Source organism: Protobothrops mucrosquamatus, unplaced genomic scaffold (assembly GCF_001527695.2).
Source record: "Protobothrops mucrosquamatus isolate PMUCROS unplaced genomic scaffold, P.Mucros_1.0 scaffold2640, whole genome shotgun sequence".
In the NCBI taxonomy this organism is placed as follows: Eukaryota; Metazoa; Chordata; class Lepidosauria; order Squamata; family Viperidae; genus Protobothrops; species Protobothrops mucrosquamatus.
Window position 1 is genome coordinate 45347 of NW_015388693.1, and position 18330 is coordinate 63676.

The 18330-nt window shown below is 38.3% G+C and overlaps 2 protein-coding genes across 3 annotated transcripts in view; one reads left to right on the top strand and one right to left on the bottom strand.

The window, feature by feature from the left end:
* TMEM144 (transmembrane protein 144) overlaps positions 1-7958 on the bottom strand; it is a 20487-nt gene extending 12529 nt beyond the window's left edge. The window contains exons 1-4 of one of the 2 annotated variants that reach the window (XM_015825446.2): positions 7737-7958; positions 4857-5059; positions 1815-1937; positions 267-366 (exon numbers count right to left, since the gene is read on the bottom strand). In XM_015825446.2, coding sequence (XP_015680932.2) covers positions 267-366; positions 1815-1937; positions 4857-4995 — 362 coding nt within the window. In that variant the 5' untranslated portion in view covers positions 4996-5059; positions 7737-7958. Of the gene's footprint in view, positions 1-266; positions 367-1814; positions 1938-4656; positions 5060-7736 lie in introns of those variants that run through there. The other variant, XM_029285976.1, reaches the window with a different exon arrangement.
* A 5574-nt stretch (positions 7959-13532) lies between these two features.
* The window catches only part of GASK1B (golgi associated kinase 1B), a 20614-nt gene continuing 15816 nt past the window's right edge, over positions 13533-18330 (top strand). Inside the window, exon 1 of the mRNA XM_015825445.1 lies at positions 13533-14482. Within this exon, the coding sequence (XP_015680931.1) occupies positions 13540-14482 (943 nt within the window). The 5' untranslated portion in view covers positions 13533-13539. The remainder of the gene's footprint in view (positions 14483-18330) is intronic.

The following is an 18330-nucleotide window of genomic DNA, read 5'->3' on the forward strand; positions in this document are numbered from 1 at the left end:
CCCCCCCCCCAACCTTTTGGGCCCCAGGGACCATGGAGAAAGGTTTTTCCGCAGGGGTTGTGGTTTTGTGTGCTGGTTGCTGGCATCCCATGGGGCTTGTTTTTGTGTCCTGGTTGCTGGCATCCCATGGACTGGTGGGGGTTGGGGACCCTTGATATAAAGAAGAAAAAAATCTTTCTCCAAGAAGTTTATTTTTGATCTTTGATTAAATGGTACAAATGCATGGATGGCTCCCAGAGTAAATGTTAAGTATGCAGCATGTTTACCTTGAACTTGCCCAGCCAGTTAGCAAGTTAAAAGAAGCCCAGATTAAAAGGCCAAGGCCTAACCCAATGGTTTTAACAATTGGAACAACTGTTACATTACCTACACAGAAGAATGAAACCCATTGATTAGACATAAGACGTAATACCTATATTTTCATAATTATAATGAGCTACAATGATTACCATCACCACTTTTAATGCATATTATGTTTTGATGGGTAATTGTATGAATATTGGGCATGCATAACTCTTTCATATTCAAATGCATTGTATTGACTACAATGAAATGCATTGTATTGATTACAATGAAATGAAGCATAATTCACAAATATTACACATTCCAATCCTACATGAGGGAAGATACTGAACAATCAAGGAAATTATATAAAGCAACTCTCCTCACATATTTTAATATACTCAGACACCCTCACTACATGGTAGGCAGGACAAATCAAATGAGAGATTTTAGGCTGATATATTATATTATCATATCTAAGTGTTTTGTTAAGATGATTAAAGATGACTAAGATGATTAAAGGCCTGGAGACTAAAACATATGAAGAACGGTTGCAGGATTTGGGTTTGACTAGTCTAGAGAAAAGGAGGACTAGGGCAGACATGTCAAACTCGCGACGTCACGAGACATTGCGCAACGTATCGGGCCGTTTTGCCATTGCCGGCAATGGGGTGGGCACGGCTTCTAGATGAAATGTCTGGCCTGCGGGCTGCCAGTTTGATACCCCTGGACTAGGGGGACATGATAGCAGTATTCAAGTATTTGAGAGGCTGCCACAAAGAGGAGGGGGTCAATTTATTTTCCAAAGCACCAGAGGGCAGGACAAGAAACAATGGATGAAAACTAATCAAGGAGAGAAACAACCTGGAATTAAGGAGAAACTTCCTAACAGTGAGAAAAATTAACTAGTGGAAATGTTATGGAGCTTCATCACTGGAGGTTTTTAAGAAGAGACTAGACAGTCACTTGTCTGAAATGGTATAGGATCTCCTGCTTGAGCAGGGGGCTGGATTAGAAGACCTCCAAGGTCCCTTCCAGCTCTATTCTGATTCTGTTCACCTTTAAAATATAACTTGCATTTTCTAGTATGGAAAATTAATGACAATCTTTTTCTAACTTACTATATTAATGTCATTACTGCATTATTCTTTCTGAAGAACCTCAGAATGTCATACTAAACAATTTCTAATAAAAACATATACATATAACCATTAAAAAAAACAAATCCCCATAAAATGAGACCATAAAACATTAAAAACATTTAGGTTTCAGAACACTTGTTACCCTGCAAATGCCCAGATGAGTCCAATTGTAGTGCTGCTATTGCAAATCACCAATTTTCAGTGAGGAAAAATAATGACATAACAGTTGATTCCTAATCATAAATAATCAAAAAGTTTGTCCTAACTCAGATTACAACTCAATATGTTGTCAAGCTTAGATTTTGTATATTTTACTGCACTCCTGTAAATTGTGCAAATTATGATAGAACTTTCTCTAATAAATTTGATGGAGGATAATTTCAATATTACCTGTAGCCCATAAAAAGCCCCCAACCATAGCAAGAGGCCAAAACTTTGGGCTGTTCTGAATCAGGTTAACAATTAAAGAAACAATCCAGATAGCAGCACAAAGAATCCACTGGAAGAACATTCCTACAATAAAAGAACAAAAATTATAAATTACCAGTACAGTTAATACTAATTAAACATATGTGATGTCATGAAATGTTTACAAATGAAATTGCAGCAATGAATAAAAGGGCATATTAGCTACTGTTTAGCCTCACCCTTTAAGGATGAGTAAAAATCTTTTTTTTTTAAGTCTTGGTGATAAAGACAAATAAAAAAAGAGATCCTCAAAATGAAAAAAGTAAAAAGAATGGTGAAGAGGAGGCAGTAAACTAAGAAGCTATACCCTGAGAATATGCAGAGATGCCCTAATGCAGACATGTCAAACACAAGGCCTGGGGCCGGATGCGGCCCGTGAAGTGGTTTCATTTGGCCCGTGAAGCCATCCTGGAAACAGTGAGGGAATGGCCCCCGCTGCCTTGGCCCTGGCCCAGGCTGGCTGGGAGGGAGCCAATGTACAATTTTGTAGTGGCCATCTATGCTGAAACGCATTCAGTCTTAGCTCCACAAGGCCATCTGGAAACAATGAGGAACCAGCCCCTGCCGTGTCAGCCCCAGCCCCTGGGTGCATGCTGGAGAGGTGTCACGTTTTGTGAGGAATGAAGAAATACACCATGGCTTGGAAGTGGCCAGCAAATGGCCCTCACCTACTTCACGTATCTGGCTTGATGGGCTCCGGGGAGGGGTTTCTGCAAGCAGCGGGGCACTCTCCTCACAGCGCCAAGAACTGAGCTGGGTGGCGCAAATCTAATGAGAAGTGCAATGCTGCCTAGCCCCCAGCCTGCCCAGTTTCAGCAGGCAGCAAGGTGCAAAGCTGGCGAGCTTCGCACTGCCCGGCTCAACCTCTTGGCACTGTGAGGACAGTGCCCCACTGCCTGCTGAGACCGGGCAGGCTGGGGGCTGGGTGGCGTCGCGCTTCTTTTTGAATTCGTGCCGCCTGGCTCAGCCGCTCGGTGCTATGAAGAGAGCGCCTTGCTGCCTGCCAAAACCAGGCAGGCTGGGTGCTGGGCGGCATTGCGCAGGTAATGTTGACTCTCACGCTGCTCATGGCATCCCCTCACCAAGAGCCCACCAAGCCAGATATGTGAAGTAGGTGAGGGCGATGTGCTGGCCATTTCCAGGCAATGGTGTATTTCTTCATTTCTCACGAAGGGTGACACCTCCCCAGCTGCGTTTCTTGCCTATTTTTCTCCCTCCCTCATCTCAAATATTTTCCCACCACTCTGTACTTAGGAAAGAAGGAAGGAAAGAAGGAAAGGAGAGGGAGGGTCTGAGGAAAGTCCTGCCTTAGTCCTGCCCTGCTGCCCTTTCACCATCCCCTTGCCCCCTCTTCCTGGCCTATCCTGGGGCTCTCCCATCCTATTGGTAAGGAAGCTTTGGATACAAAGCCGGGTCTCCTCCCATGGAGAGGGAATGGGCCTCCCTCCGACTTTGCCCTCGTACCCATCATGAACAACCTGGCTAAGGAGCAGCAGCCTTGAGGAGGAGGTAAGTGCAGCTGGGCACCCCTTTGGGGAAGTGGGTTGGGCTTGGTGCCATGGGTGCTCGAGGGCCAGGCTGGGCATTTGACCTCTGCTGCCCAGGGCTCTGGGAAGCCCGCACCACCATCCAGCCCCCCCCCCCACATGGCCTGAGAGGAACAGTGGCTCCTCCAGTGGACCTTGCCTTGTCACTTGCTCTGGTCCCACCCCCTTCTGCCAGAGACCCTCAGGTCTGTCCCACTCCTGCCCAGGCCCCCACAGGCACCATTGATGCGAATGATGTAGAGCTGGCCACGCCCACCCAGTAGGCCACACCCACTCCATCCACACCCACCCAGTAGGCCACACCCACCCTGGCCGCACCCACCCGGCCCCCCAAGGGCAACCGCAATGCTGATGCGGTCCTCAATGAAATTGAGTTTGATACCCCTGCCCTAATGAGATCAAAAAGAATATAGGAAAAGTAATGTAAGGTGAAGAAGTAAAACCATTGAAGCAAGAGGTCATCTGATCAAGCTATATATTAAATACTCAAAATTTGTTAAGCTGGCTTCTTGTATTCTGAAGATCCAAAATATGTGCCCTACCTAGATACTGCTGAACATCATCAGCATATCTTTTATCTCCAAAAGTCTATAATAAGTAGCACCCTTGAGGATAAATAGCAGTTGGTGTAGGGAGACAAGCTAGGAGCACATTTCTAGATGAAGACCCCACAGCAATTTTTCATTCAAAATAAAAGTGGCTGATCTAAGCATTGTTTAAAAATAATAAGATTAATATAACATACAACTTAGTCTTGTATTATGGAAAAACCAACATTCAACAAATATCCTTTTTACAAAAGCTTGAAATAGAACTGAATCTAAATAGAAGATACTTTGTTCCTTTACCTAGGGGAAAAAATAGCTTCTAGACCAGGAGTGTCAAACTGCTGGCCCACGGGCCAGATAGGTCATGCCAAAACCGGGCCCACCCCATTGCCGGCAATGGGAAAAAAGTCACAATACGTCACGACACGTCATGTGACGTCGCAAGTTTGACACCCGTGTTCTAGACCATTTATCTAGATCCTATGCACTAGGCAACAAAATACAAGAAATATCAACTACTCATTCGCTTGAAAGGGCAGTTATCCTTGTTTCAATTTTTTTCCCTAAAAAAAATTATTAGGTTAGGGCAAATTATTCGATAAGGTCATGACAAAACCAGAATTTAATTGTATTTAAATTAAACACAAACAATAAGAGCTGTATACTTACAAAGATACATTTCATAAAGTTTCCTTTATGTTAAAATACAAATTTTATAGTATATTTGGAGTTCTGGTAATGAAATGCTTCAGCCCAAAAGTATCTTTTATTTGCCCTTTCATGGATAGATATCAGCTATAATTGTTCAAAGGGACTCTTTAAGTAAAATGCATGATAACAGCAATTTTGTTTTAAGATGATCATTTTACCATCCCCAGTGTCAAACTTCTTCACCGGTACAAAGTTTGATCCAAATAAGACAACAGCAACTGCTGAAGAAATAAAGCCAATGGTCAGATCTGTTGTATTACTGCTGACAGAGTGGGGGATCCCTTGCCAGCTCTCCATCTGCTTTTAGTGCCTGACTTGACTTCTGTAAAGAATTCTCTGGATTCCCTTTCTTCAGGCAGCACTAGGAGGAGAAAAATCATTGAATAAATGACACATCACAATATTTACAAAATTTTCATGCTATTATTACAATATGATTCTCCCCGTCATTCTGATTTGTTACAATTATAGTTTTTAGGTAAAATTAAAGCAGTAATTCAAAACAAAGATTTTATTTATTTATTTAATTAATTTATACGCTGCCCATGTCACTGTCAAGCAACTCTGGGTGGCTTACAACAATATAAAAGCATAATATAAAACAATAAGAGCATTAAAAACATTCAGCATTAAGAATCAAAACATACTGCAACCAATTTTGGTCACCATATTACAAAAAAGATGTTGAGACCTTGGAAAAAGTTCAGAGAAGAGCAACTAAGATGATCAAAGGTCTGGAGACTAAAACATACGAAGAACGGCTGCAGGACTTGGGTTTGGCTAGTCTAAAGAAAAGAAGAAATTGGGGTAACATGATAGCAGTATTCCAGTATCTGAGGGGCTGCCACAAGGAAGAGGGGATCATATTGTTCACCAGAGCACCAGAGGGCAGGATAAGAAACAATGGTTGGAAACTGATCAAAGAGAGAAGCAAACTGGAATTAAGGAGAAACTTCCTAACTGTGAGGACAATTAAGCAGTGGAACGGCTTGCCTTCAGAAATCTTGGGTGCTCCATCACTGGAGGATTTTAAGAAGAGACTGGACAGTCACTTGTCTGAGATGGTATAGGTTTTCCTGCTTGAGCGGGGGGCTGGACTAGGAACTCTAAGGTTCTATTCTATTCTATTCTATTCTATTCTATTCTATTCTATTCTATTCAGAATTAAATAAAAGGGACTAATGCATAAATGGTACAGAGATGGGACCTTTTAATCTATTAACCACTGCCAAAGTGAGATAATCCCCTTGGGGCCTTGGCCCTTTTGGAAGGCCAAGAGGGTGGGGGCAGACTTCACCTTGAGGGGGGACAATGTTATTTTCTGGACTCCACCAGCCAAAGTTCTTTATTGAGATATAAGATAAAATTAGTAGTAAAGTAGTAAAGATAATCTGTAAAAATGGATCACCACCAGTAAAAACACTTACAAAAGCAATAAAAAACTAATCTTGAAGACTTATAGAGGGGAAAATGGGACTAGGCCCATGGGTTCTGTTCATGATTTTGGTGCATTTAGTGGCTTTATACGGAAGTTCACACATTATTTTATCATTGCAAAATGATGCCCATCCGTATTCAGCTGTTTATATGTAAGCTTTGCCTGTGGCTAGAAATTCCAGTAATGTGAAATTCTCAGTTATGTGTTGACAGTGATGATACTGGTAAATAGGAAACCAGATTCTGATGATATTCATCTCATTCTGGAAGACAGCTGCACTTTTCTGAAAGTATAGATCTAGTCTCAGACACTCCTTGATCTTCAGCTGTCTGTACATCCCCAGGATGCGGCAACAAGGCCTACATCTAGTATAGCTGCTTTGACCATTCCTACATTGGCCAGACTGAATATAACTTGCTTATCTGACTAGTGTATTGAGATTTAATGTGACCACTTAAACATCATCTGGAAGTTTCAATTGTTGCTAAATGTGGCAGACTGACTACCAGTGATTCACTTAGCAACTATGGCAAGAAAGGTCGTAAAATGGGGCAAAATTCACTTAACAAATCTTTTGTTTAGAAATTTTGAGATCAATTGAGGTTATACATCGAGCACTATCTATATTATGGATTTCTGTTTTGGCATCAGTATACCAAAGATGTTACCTAGTCTGCTAATGAAACATTTACAGGAAAACAACCAAGCTCAAAGAACACCAAGAACCCAACAGCTTTTCCTTTATTTCTTGTAACCTAGCTTGAGTGCCCCTTGAGCAAAACAGCAAGAATAAACTGTAAAAATAAACAAAAGTTGTAGCAAATGCAGATGCCATTGCAGAGAACATGCAAATACAAGGCTTAGGGTGGGTGAACTATTTAGCCACTGTGATTTTTACACAATAGAAGTCTTCTGAGTGTTACTCTTGAATTTTCATAATTACTCTCAACATAACTCTGTAAATAAATTTTCAGGAAAAGAGGGCTGGGTTTTCTAACAAGACTCAAAAGAATGTGAATCTTATCCAAAACACTGACCTGAATATATTATCTCAAAGTATGAGTTGTTCATTTAATTTTCTACAATTCTTTCCCCTTACTTTCTTCTAAAGCATTCTGCACAAGACATTGGTCATTCACCAGAAGGCATTATACCCAAGTCCTGGGAAGGAAAGGACTCTCCCACAGAAATTCATTTTGATTCCAGGAACAATTGTGGCTGAACTACAAACCTCAGCATATCTCATCATTAGGATATTGCCAATACAGGATGAACTTATTCCACCTTTCCTCAACCCACTGGACCCCAACCCTAACCCACAGGACTAGAGTGCAGCGTGCAGAATACCTAGCCAGCTTGCTCTGTGGACAATGCTGGTAATATATCATTCCAGCACATTTGGAAAGCACAAGGTCGGAATCAACTAGCCTATCCAAAAACTTTGCTATTTGAATACTATTACAATCGACTTTGCATTGTCTTTACTCATTTAATCTTCCCTTCCCTTCTGTTTTCTGACAATTTACAAAACTTAAGCCACAAAGACCACCACCTGTTACTGCAATTCTTCTTTTGCTTTTAGTAGAAAGGCAAATGTTACCTTTCGTACATTGATGTTACTTTCAAGCCAGATTCTCGGCTCCTGTTTCCTGCTTCGATTATTTCAAGCGTCAACAGCTGTAAGGAACAAGGAGCTCCGCCCAGTTCTCACATGATGCATCCCCACAGATCAGATCTCAGCTGCCAAAGTTCAGAAGACCACGGCATGGCAGGAAATGGCTCAGGGTTTGCTGTAACTATTTGCTGCCATTTCGCGGTCATTTGGATTTTTGCAGCCCAGATCTAATAGGCAGGTAGTGAAACACTGCGTATCTTTAAAATCGCGTTCTTTGTCTGGGTCTCGTTTCCTGCAAATGATTTTGTTCAAACCGTAAATAATATGTGGGAAGGAGACCCGGAACACAAAGGACTTCCGCACTCCCAGCGGCGCACCCACATACAGCTAAACTCTCGCGTCAATTCTTAAAGCTAGGAACCCGCGAGATTAGAGAAGAAGTTTTTGTTTAACGTAGCTTTTCGCAATATTACTGGTTGGTTAAAAGGGAGTAGTATTAAATTTAGGCTGCCAAGGTGGAGTAGTTATGTGGCTTTCTTAGAAGAGCACGCGACGTTAGACAGCGGCAGAAAGAAAAAGTAGAAATCCTGTACTATTTTTAAAGATTTTTGCAAGTATGTATGTTCGCAATGCACATCATGGCACAATCCAGCTGGTCGCATTTTAGCACAGTGCGTCGTGTGAAATCTGCCCGTGCTATCTGCTTGCTAACACTAGGATTGTGTTCTGGATTTTAAATGACCAGCAGCCATGTGGTGCCTTATTGAAATGAAGACATTAGCCGCTTTGTATTTGCTACAGCTTTTTAGCACTGAAAAAATTGCATGGCAATGCACAAAAAAGAGGATAACTGTTTCCTCTCTCATCAGCTGTGGCTGAGACAAAAGCTGATCATGACCGCATTTCCTCTAAAACCAGTTATTGAGGTGTCTTCAAGCCATGCTTAGCAGGACATAAGGATATGTTCCAGTAGGTCGCTGAACAACATTTTTGGGAGATGCTCTAGTCTGTATTAGATCACTAGATTTGTGGTGCAAAACTCTGGACACAAGAAGAAAGGAAAAAGTTCAATTTTTCACCCTCTGCCACCATCTGAATTTTTGCAGACCAGATATACAGTATAACCTGCCTTTTCTCTAGGGCAGTGGTGGCAAACCTATGGGACAGGTGCCAGAGGCAGCACTCAGAGCCCGCTCTGTGGGCATGCATGCCGTCGCTCCAGTCCTAGGCCTTCAGCTGGGTTTTATAAAAGCTTTTTGCTTTAGGCCTCCGTCGTCGTGTGCAAAAAAAAAAAAGGTTCAATCAATCAGTCAATTTCAACTTATCGCGGGAAAAAAAAAGATCTTGCAAAGTTGGAATTGATTGAACTTTTTAGTCCCACCCAGTCTGCCGTTACCACTGCAGCCACGCCCACCCAATGCGCCACATGCACCAAATTGGCTACACCCACCCGGCAACCAATGATGCATAAGTGGGTTTTGGGTTGCAGTTTGGGTATTCGGTCTCTAAAAGGTTCGCCATCACTGCTCTAGGGGTTGAAGATAGTACTCACTTAATATTAACATACTGTGGCATAGGTTGAGAGATAGTAATATATGCTATGAATCTGGAAGCCAAGTCCATGTAGCCAATTTTAACTTCACACATCAGAAAAGTTGGAGAAATTCTTCTCCGTAGATGAGTGAACCAGAAAACAGCTATGTTTCGGAATTACTGTTTCGTCTGCTGCAGCAGCCCTAAATTGAAAACAAAATTATTTGTCACACAGGGAAGAATATTAAGCTCTAGAAGATTGATGTAATACTATTAATATACCTCATTAGCTATTCATTTTTAATCCAGTCACTTCAAAAATCTATGTATATTTATGAGATCTCTAAACAGCTACACTAATCCATAACAATTAAATGTATACATTTAATTTGACAATCTGTTGATGCTAACTATTACCATTGGCATATATTGCACAAGAACAATGAGTCTGATTCTCTTTCACTTAAATATTGGGAATTAGTAATATGTGTAGGAAGTCAGCACACAGACACACACCAGAGAATGAAATATTTTGGAGAATATTAAAAAAGGCAGAATATTTCTCCTAAAGAAGAAATGGAGAAATTTTTTTTAACAAAGGCAGAAAGCAGCCCCAGCCTCAAGCAAAAACAAGAAGAGACCAGTCTTTAGGAAATCCATTCAGAAAGATTGGACTACTCTATTCATAAGCAAAGAGCAAACAGAGACTCCAGATAAGCAACACAATTAGGCAAAAGTTGACAAGACTAGCTCAGACAAACACCTAAGATTTGCATTTCCCCTTTTGGCTATAGAGCCAGCCATGACTCCTACATGACCTCATAGGAATCTGGCAACAGCCATTAGAATATTAAAGGACATAGTTCTTGCACAGGAACAGGCATCTCAAATACAAAGCCCAAAGAAGGTATAAAACCCCACCTACTCTCAACTCTATTTTGTCAGCTGTCCCAGAACTACATGCTGTTGTTGGTTCTGCTCATCAATAAACAGAAACCTTTGCTAAGCAGCCTCTATTTTATTTTCAGCATCTTAGCCCCCATTTTATTTCCACTGTCTTACTCCCAGTTTGGAACTGGGCCTGAGTTTTCTTTCAACAATGTATTATTTTGATACAAAATGAATAGAGGTGTTTTGGATCTGGCATGACCATCTTCTTTCTACCCTTCTAAAAGCCAACCCTTTTCTGGATTATACAGTAGTTGTATGAGCTGAGTTATATATAATATATTTGTTGGGAAAGGTGGTGGGTGTATGCCAAAGATGCCATGCAGATGCATTGGTGGGCAATGTAGGTTGAGAAAGGTATGTACAGATGCACAGGAGGTGCTTTGCAAGTCAGAAAGGGCATGAAGGGGGTGGCAGGATTGGAGAAGGGGCATGTGCCTCCCCCCTCCCTCCCTCCCTCCCTCCCTCCCTCTTATCTAATGTAAATATTATTCAAATACATATATATTTATTTCTAATACATTTTTTTACTATTATTCATCTTTAATTTACTATATTTTGTATAAATGAGTTCCAATTTTATTATTATTGTCCAAAATCTACATCTATAGGCAATCCGCTCATAGGTGGCAAGCGAAATCAGGTGATCGATCCATTCAGTGAATAGAGCCATACATTTTTCTAATGCTGCAATATTAGTCTTTTGGCCATAGTAAGGGCATAGAGAATCCATTTATGGTGTCCAGATGTCAAATTCTATGTAATAGGTATGTAATTCAAGAGAATATTATCCTCTGAAAAATTTAATTTTTGTTGAACTGTCATATTTATATAATCCATTACCTTCTCACAAAATTTAGTAAGTATAGGAGATTGTAAAATCATGTGCTTTAAAGAAGTATTATCCTTAATACATCTGTAACAAAATGATGTCTTAGGTTTTTTCTATTCAAATGTAGTAGAATCCAATACATTCTAAATATTATTTTTTGCAGTAAAGTCATAGTCCACAGACACTCTTGATATGGAAGTTAACACACTTTCCCCATTTTCTAGACAATATAGGAAACTCTACCAAAACTGTACCATATGTTTGTGTGTTCAGCATTATTCTTGGAATGCTGTTATCCCGCTAAGTTTGCCCATTGGCCTTGATATTCTACTGTATATGCTGGGAATTTACTGGGATTTGTGCTTTCAGCATCAATTTTGTTTACAAGAATAAGTTCAGTAAAAATGATACATGGCTACAGTCCAAAGATATTTGTTAAATCTTGTTAAAAATATCTACCTGTCCTGGAAAAAGAAAGAGAGTCGGGAGGTGGACGAGCAGATGATCTGCAACATTCTCATCAGTTTTCATTCTTATAAATGGCTGCCTTGTGAATAGCTACATTTGGCAGAGCAGACATTTATGATCAGGTAAAATTTCTCCTGGCATTTTTCTCTTTTCAAAATTCCCATTTGCCCATTGCCTCCTCTCCTCACGATTATTTATTTTTCATTTAATTAAATATTACATTGTTTTCTAGTTATCCTTGCCTCTCCTCTACTGCTTCTCTCTATTGATAATTTTAAAATTGTAAGTATTTTGGGACACTGATATTCAATAAATTTATTAAAGTTAATCTGATCTGTCTCAAGAAATATGCTTAATTTTGTAGCCACAAATTGTAATAATATATCAGTTGTTTTTCTTTTGTAGTAAAGATGATGGTGTTAAACCATTCTGATTTTGTTCACTAGGGGGCCCTCAAAACTTACATAGATTTAGTGTTCTGTTTTAGAAGCAAGACATCAGGCTAGGCTTTTCCATTCCAGAAATTAAAATAGCTCAAAAGAAATGAAAAGTTCATATAAGTTTGTGGCAGTCAACTAGGAACACCCATCTGGGATGATCAGAATATGTAGAAGAAATATGGAACTGGACTGAGGTTTCTCAAAGAGAACTTTCTTGCTAAATGAACTGCATGCATCAGGATTTTGAAATAAAACACAGGAAAACATCAAAAACTTGTTTATTGTTTTGTAATCTTTTATTCAATTTTAATAAAAGTATTGTCCAATTAGTGGATATTTTTTTCCTTCGAAAAAGTGGACTTCCTTTACATTCTAAAGGTTTTGCTAGTATTCATTACTGCTAGAAATTTTGGGGCTAGGATTTGGGCCAACGGTGTCGGTAAGATTATTCTAAGCTTTATTTTAATAATAGTTATTATAAGTAAAAAATATGTTTCATATGCTGAGTTTTTGTAGCACCAGAAAATTATGTTCATTTATAAGATTTATAAATTTTTATACATGTGCTATGTGAACACATCAGTATAATATTTTCAGAATTAGAAGGATGCATTCAGAATAGAATATACACATGTATATAATTTACTCATGCAATTATTTATATTTGTTGTTTGCAATGTAATGTTGTATTTAAAAAAATCTAGCCATTGAAAAAGGAAGAATTTTTGCTTTATAAAAAAACGAATGCCTAAATGAATGTCAACCCAAGAATGTACATCTTTTTACCTGACTAGTAGGTTCTCCTTTAGTTAAATCTTATATAATTATAAAGTTAATTTTCCTACATAGTCCTTCACTGATTAATGAAATATATTTTCATGTTGACTAGAAGCAATACAGTGAGTGATTTCTATATATCTTCCTTGCCACTAGCATAGGAAAAAGATATACCAACTATCAAGTTGTAAAAAAATTGCCTTTTTCTGAATGTTGTTAGTAATATGAACTAATATGAACAGAAATTTTACCTATGTTTGAAGGTTATTTTTATAGTTTTATATTAATTTGACATACATAGCATGAAGTTCCAACCTTTTTTTTTCCTTTGGGGAATGTAGTCTTTAAATGAAGAGATATACATGGTTTAAAAATAACCATGTGGGTAATGATGACTGTAAAATGATATTTATCATTCTTTCCCCTCTAACAGTTCAGCAGCCCAGAAGGGACTCCCAGACTTTTCATACTGTGACTCAGTTAACTCTGTTTATACAACCGACTCCATTCATTCACTGAACCCAATCACACCCTCTGAGGTGGCCGAAAGATTTTAACAGCTTGTCAGGGTACGCTGTCAGATTCATTGGAACTGAACATTTACAATTGGCATTTTCAATGTGTATATGCATTTGGCATTTTCAATGTGTATATGCATAGAGACACACACACACATAACAGCTGGAAAAAGAGGTGGAGACATCTGGTCATTTAGAAGGCATGCAGCAGCATCCTAGCTGGTGACCAGTGGATTCTTAAACTACTTTCATCATGTTGATTCACTGGAGAAATGAGCTTCCTGATTCAGACATGCCAAATTATCAACTGGCTCTTTTGTTCTCTGCGCTCACCTCGGCTGCTTTGGAGTGGCAAATGCTCAAGGACCAGAAGGAATTTGCTATTGGGCACTGCTTTTGTGATATATTTGGGCTTCCTTGTCAGTCAAGTAGGTCGTGTTGTACCGCAAAACAGAAAAGGACTATCAAAAGCAAAATCTTGGAATCTTCAAGATGTTGCTCAGCCTCATTTTTCTGAAATCCCAATGGATGGCACCTGGTCATTTTCTGACCTTGAAAAATCTCAGATGGGGACAAATAACACATCAATGTTGCCTAATGTGGTATACATCACTTTGCGGTCCAAGAGAAGGAAACCTGCCAAGATTCGAGGCACTGTGAGGCCCAAGCAAAGAAAGAAGCAAGTATTGCCTTTGCAGTATAGGAATAAGAACTCACTGGATGGCACAATCCAACGTAAGTCATTTTATGGCAAATCTATGAACAAGAGGAAAGGAGCAGTTGTTCCAGAGAAAGCTAGGCAGAAACAACAGCAGAAAGAAAAACAAATGGCTCAAAATATAAAGCATTGGAGACCTGAAATAATTATAAGAGGCCTAAATGTTCAAACTAATGTTCAGGAGAGCAATATCAGGATGTACAGTGAGAGTCCACCATCTTGGCTGAGTAAAGAGGATATCCTAAGTATGCGTTATATGGCAGATTCCAAAATAAATAGTATCCAAGAAGTGCCTTCACAACATGGAATACTTCTGGTATTTGGGAGAACAGAGCTTGATAATAAGTCAGTCAAAGAAGACATATGTAGCCAAGGTCACTGTGGCATCATCAAGAGACCACTTGACATGAGTGAAGTGTTTGCTTTCCACTTGGACAGGATCCTAAGGCTGAATCGGACTTTGCCTACTATAAGCAGAAAATTGGAATTTGTACAAGGTAATTAATTTACTCACTGCATTGGAAAAATGGAACATTCTCTCTTAGAGTAAGCTTTTATCCTTCAGTAGCATCAAGAAATAAATGTTATTAAATACTCAACAGCAGAAGGTGGTAATTTGATGCCTTCCAGATTTTTGACTGATTCTATTCAACCTCAATGAGTATATCATATGGCAAGAGCTGTGGGAGTTACTGTCCAAAACATCTGGAAGGATTCAGATTGCCTGTATCTACTGCCCAGTCAAATTACAATATAAATTGCTTGAGTAACCAAAATTTCAAATATTCAACTAAATTAATTTTCTTAATTTATCAAATTTCACACTATGATTACAGTGTTGAGTGGGTGGGTGATATGTTTTATCCATATCAAATATGAAAATTCATGTATTATAAGAAAGGAAAATTGTTCAGGAGAGCATGGAGTTCTTAGATTACATTAACATTCTGGATGCAAAATTTGGTTTAGCAAGAAAAGTATGGGCCAGATATTGCTGCCACGGCAAATATGTCATCTAATATTTTAGCTATGTAGTCTCTATCACATGTGAGATTTTTGCAAAAGTGCAGAATAAATCAGTGCTCTTAACAGAGATTGCCAAACAACTTTACCTAATGATTTGTATGCTAATTTTAATTGCAATAATACAGTGCAATTCTACTTCAAACAACCCATGGTGATTTGACGAAGTCAAGAATACAAAGAAATACTTGTTCTTTTTCAGTGCCTTTATACTTTTATTTTTTTATTTTAAAAAACAACCATGAATGTACAGTGTTGGGATTTTCTATCATAGTCAGATTGAAATATTATGAACCATAATTTTTGGTGGATTCTGGTTGTCTGTACCAATGAATTTATTTCTAGAAAAAATAGTTTCAATAAGTTTTTATAATGTAATTATGAATTTGTTTCTCACCTTTTAAACTTATGTCCCACTAAGATAATATAACATGCATTGCCTAATAAGCACTAAACTTATAACTGACCTAACTTGTGCACATTCAATTTTTAAATCTCAAAATGAATGCCCCTTTTCATATTCCATTTTATTGCTGAACTATGACTTCAACTGAAGCAATACTCATAATATAATTATATCAGAGAAGGCTGCAGTACATTTGCTTGAAAGAGTCCAAAAATAGTTCTCCATTTCTGTACTGATTCTTTCCTAATGTGGTCCCAGTGCTATTTTATGTAAAATTTCTAATCAATGTGTGTTTTATTAAAGGCAAAGAAAACTAGGAGAAATTGACTAGGAAAACATTTCTATAAGCAAATATAAAAGTAGTCTATGTTTTAATGTCACTTTATGGGTCTCTGTACTGAAAATGTCAATAGTCTGAGTGATTTCTTAATAGCTTTTAAGAAAAATCAGACTCTAAAAGTACAGAAGTCACATTATACATCTGTTATTTTTAGGGAAGGGTTTTACTGGTGCGAAGCTGGTGAAGAGAATGTAGTTCGGACTTCAGGGTCCAGGATAGAGAATCATGGTCTGAGGCCCTCTGTAAATTGCTCTTTGAGTAATCATGTTAGCAGTTGTTTTTAGGCTGCATTATCATTTGTGATTGTCAAGAAGTAAAAAGGACAATTCAGCCTTTTTCATTCTCTATAGAGATAGAGAACTGTTGCTAGGTGATGATGTGCAAGAGGAAAAGCGGCAGTTTTCCTTTTTGTTATTTCCTTTATTATTTATATATTTATCAAATTTCTATACTGTCCATCTTATGTAAAATGATTTTGGGTGGTTTATAAATAAAAATTCATAAATTTCTTGTTACGATGTTTCTTGACTATAAATAACATTAAAATGGGAAACCCAATTTACTGTTTTGGATCTTAAAATCCAATCTGAGTTAGTTACGCTATGCAAAATAAAGGTAAAGGTTTCCCTGTGTCTGACTCTAGGAGGCAGTCTTCATCTCTGTTTCTTAGCTGAGGGAGCCAGCATTGCCTGAAGATCCTTCTGTAGTCATGTGATCAGCCTGACTATATGCCAAGGCGCCCAGAATGCCATTACCTTCCCACTGAAGTGGTACCTAGTTATCTACTTGCATTTGCATGCTTTCCAACTGCTAGGTAGGCAGGAACTGGGAAAATAATGGCAAAATATGTCAGCACAAATTAATGGCAACTCTTGGAAAATTTCATTTCTTATAATGAGCATGGACAAATCTCCCAATCTGTTTGGGGTTTTATAGTCTATCTCTAATTTGTCAATCTTATGCCAGTGTAGTTATTTATGTGACAAGTTAGAGATAAATCTATTAATAGGATTAATTTTGTACACTTTTATTTATGAATGTGCTATTTATTTATCTAGGTATTTCTACCTGTATATCTCTAAGATAAAAATTTATTCAGAAAGGCAGACTGAACGAGAATATTAGCTGCTTTAATAAATAAATCCACAATTGCCCAATGTTCTATGGATCTCTTTTATTTTCCTTAAAATGTTGTGATTTTCTATATCGGAATAAATGTGGTTTATTAATTTACTTTGTAAACTTCTCTTATTCAAAATGACAAAAATCAAAATAAAGCAATTACTTATATAAAGTAATAAACATGAAAACCATATTAAAATCCAGCATCTTTAAAACCAGCAGCAGCCAATATAAATAAAGCTTGGAACTAACACCTCAATGTGCTATTAACCTATCTCTATATAGAAAGGATACAGAAAGATAAACATGCTGCCATATTACCCTTTCACACAATAAGCATCTTAAAGATATCACTCATTTTGTGGAAGCCTCCCTTAAGATAACTTGAGCTTACACCTTTTATTTCCTGTCTGACATTCTCATCATGTTTGACTTGCTAATAAAATGTTTTGGTTTGTCACTGACTAAATGAATAGTGAACCTATTAAATCACCAAATTATTTCACTTTGTCCTGTGACATAGCTGCTTTAATCACAAAGAAAAGCTAAGTCCCAACAATGTTTTTTTCTAAGATTCATTATTGTTGACAGATCAAAATTTATAAAGGCTTGGAGATGAGAAGGGGAGGAAGTATTCTGCAGTTCTGACTTTCAAAGCTATTTATAATATTTATTTCAAACTTGAGAATTGTGTCCTTAGGCTAACATCTGGTATTGGCTGAATGAATATCTTCCTTTTCAAAAGAGGCCAAACAGAACAAATCAGACTTTAATAAACTAGTTGTAGCAAGCACAATGGGAATAATGGTTGTTGGGGCTTCAGGTCATAAGCATGATTGTCCCAATTTAATTAAAAATAAACTCTTAAAAACAAAATGTTGTTAAATATTTAAATCTCACAATATTTCTGTTGTTTTATATAGAGATGCTTGGTAAGAATGCTGAAATCCAGTTTCAGTGTGTTTGTGGCAGATTATATACGGTACCTCTAAATCAGAGAATGCCAAGAGTATGCAAAGTATTCTGAACTGCAGGCTATCAGATCCTTTGTTTAGGATCTCTGACCTTGGCAATCACTTTCCTTCCTATGAGCAGGTCTTCTGGAGGTACGTATTTATGCACGCTATACGCATGCACCCATACATGCACGTGTGTGTGTGTGTGTGTGTGTGTGTGTGTCTATGTAAGGTATACATTTGTGTATAATCTCTATAATCCCATATAAGCCTTGAAAGAACGCATATATATATATATACATATATATATATATATATATGTTTTCTGAGGTTTTCGCGGGTGTTTGTATGTAGGTCTTTAGTTATTCGGGTTTTCTCCCGCGTAGAATTAAAAGTACCTTGGCGACGTTTCGACGAAGTCACATTCGTCATCTTCAGGCTGGTGTCTTCAGCTTCGTGCTTCTAAGAGTGGTGTGTGATCGCAGCTGTTTCTTCCTT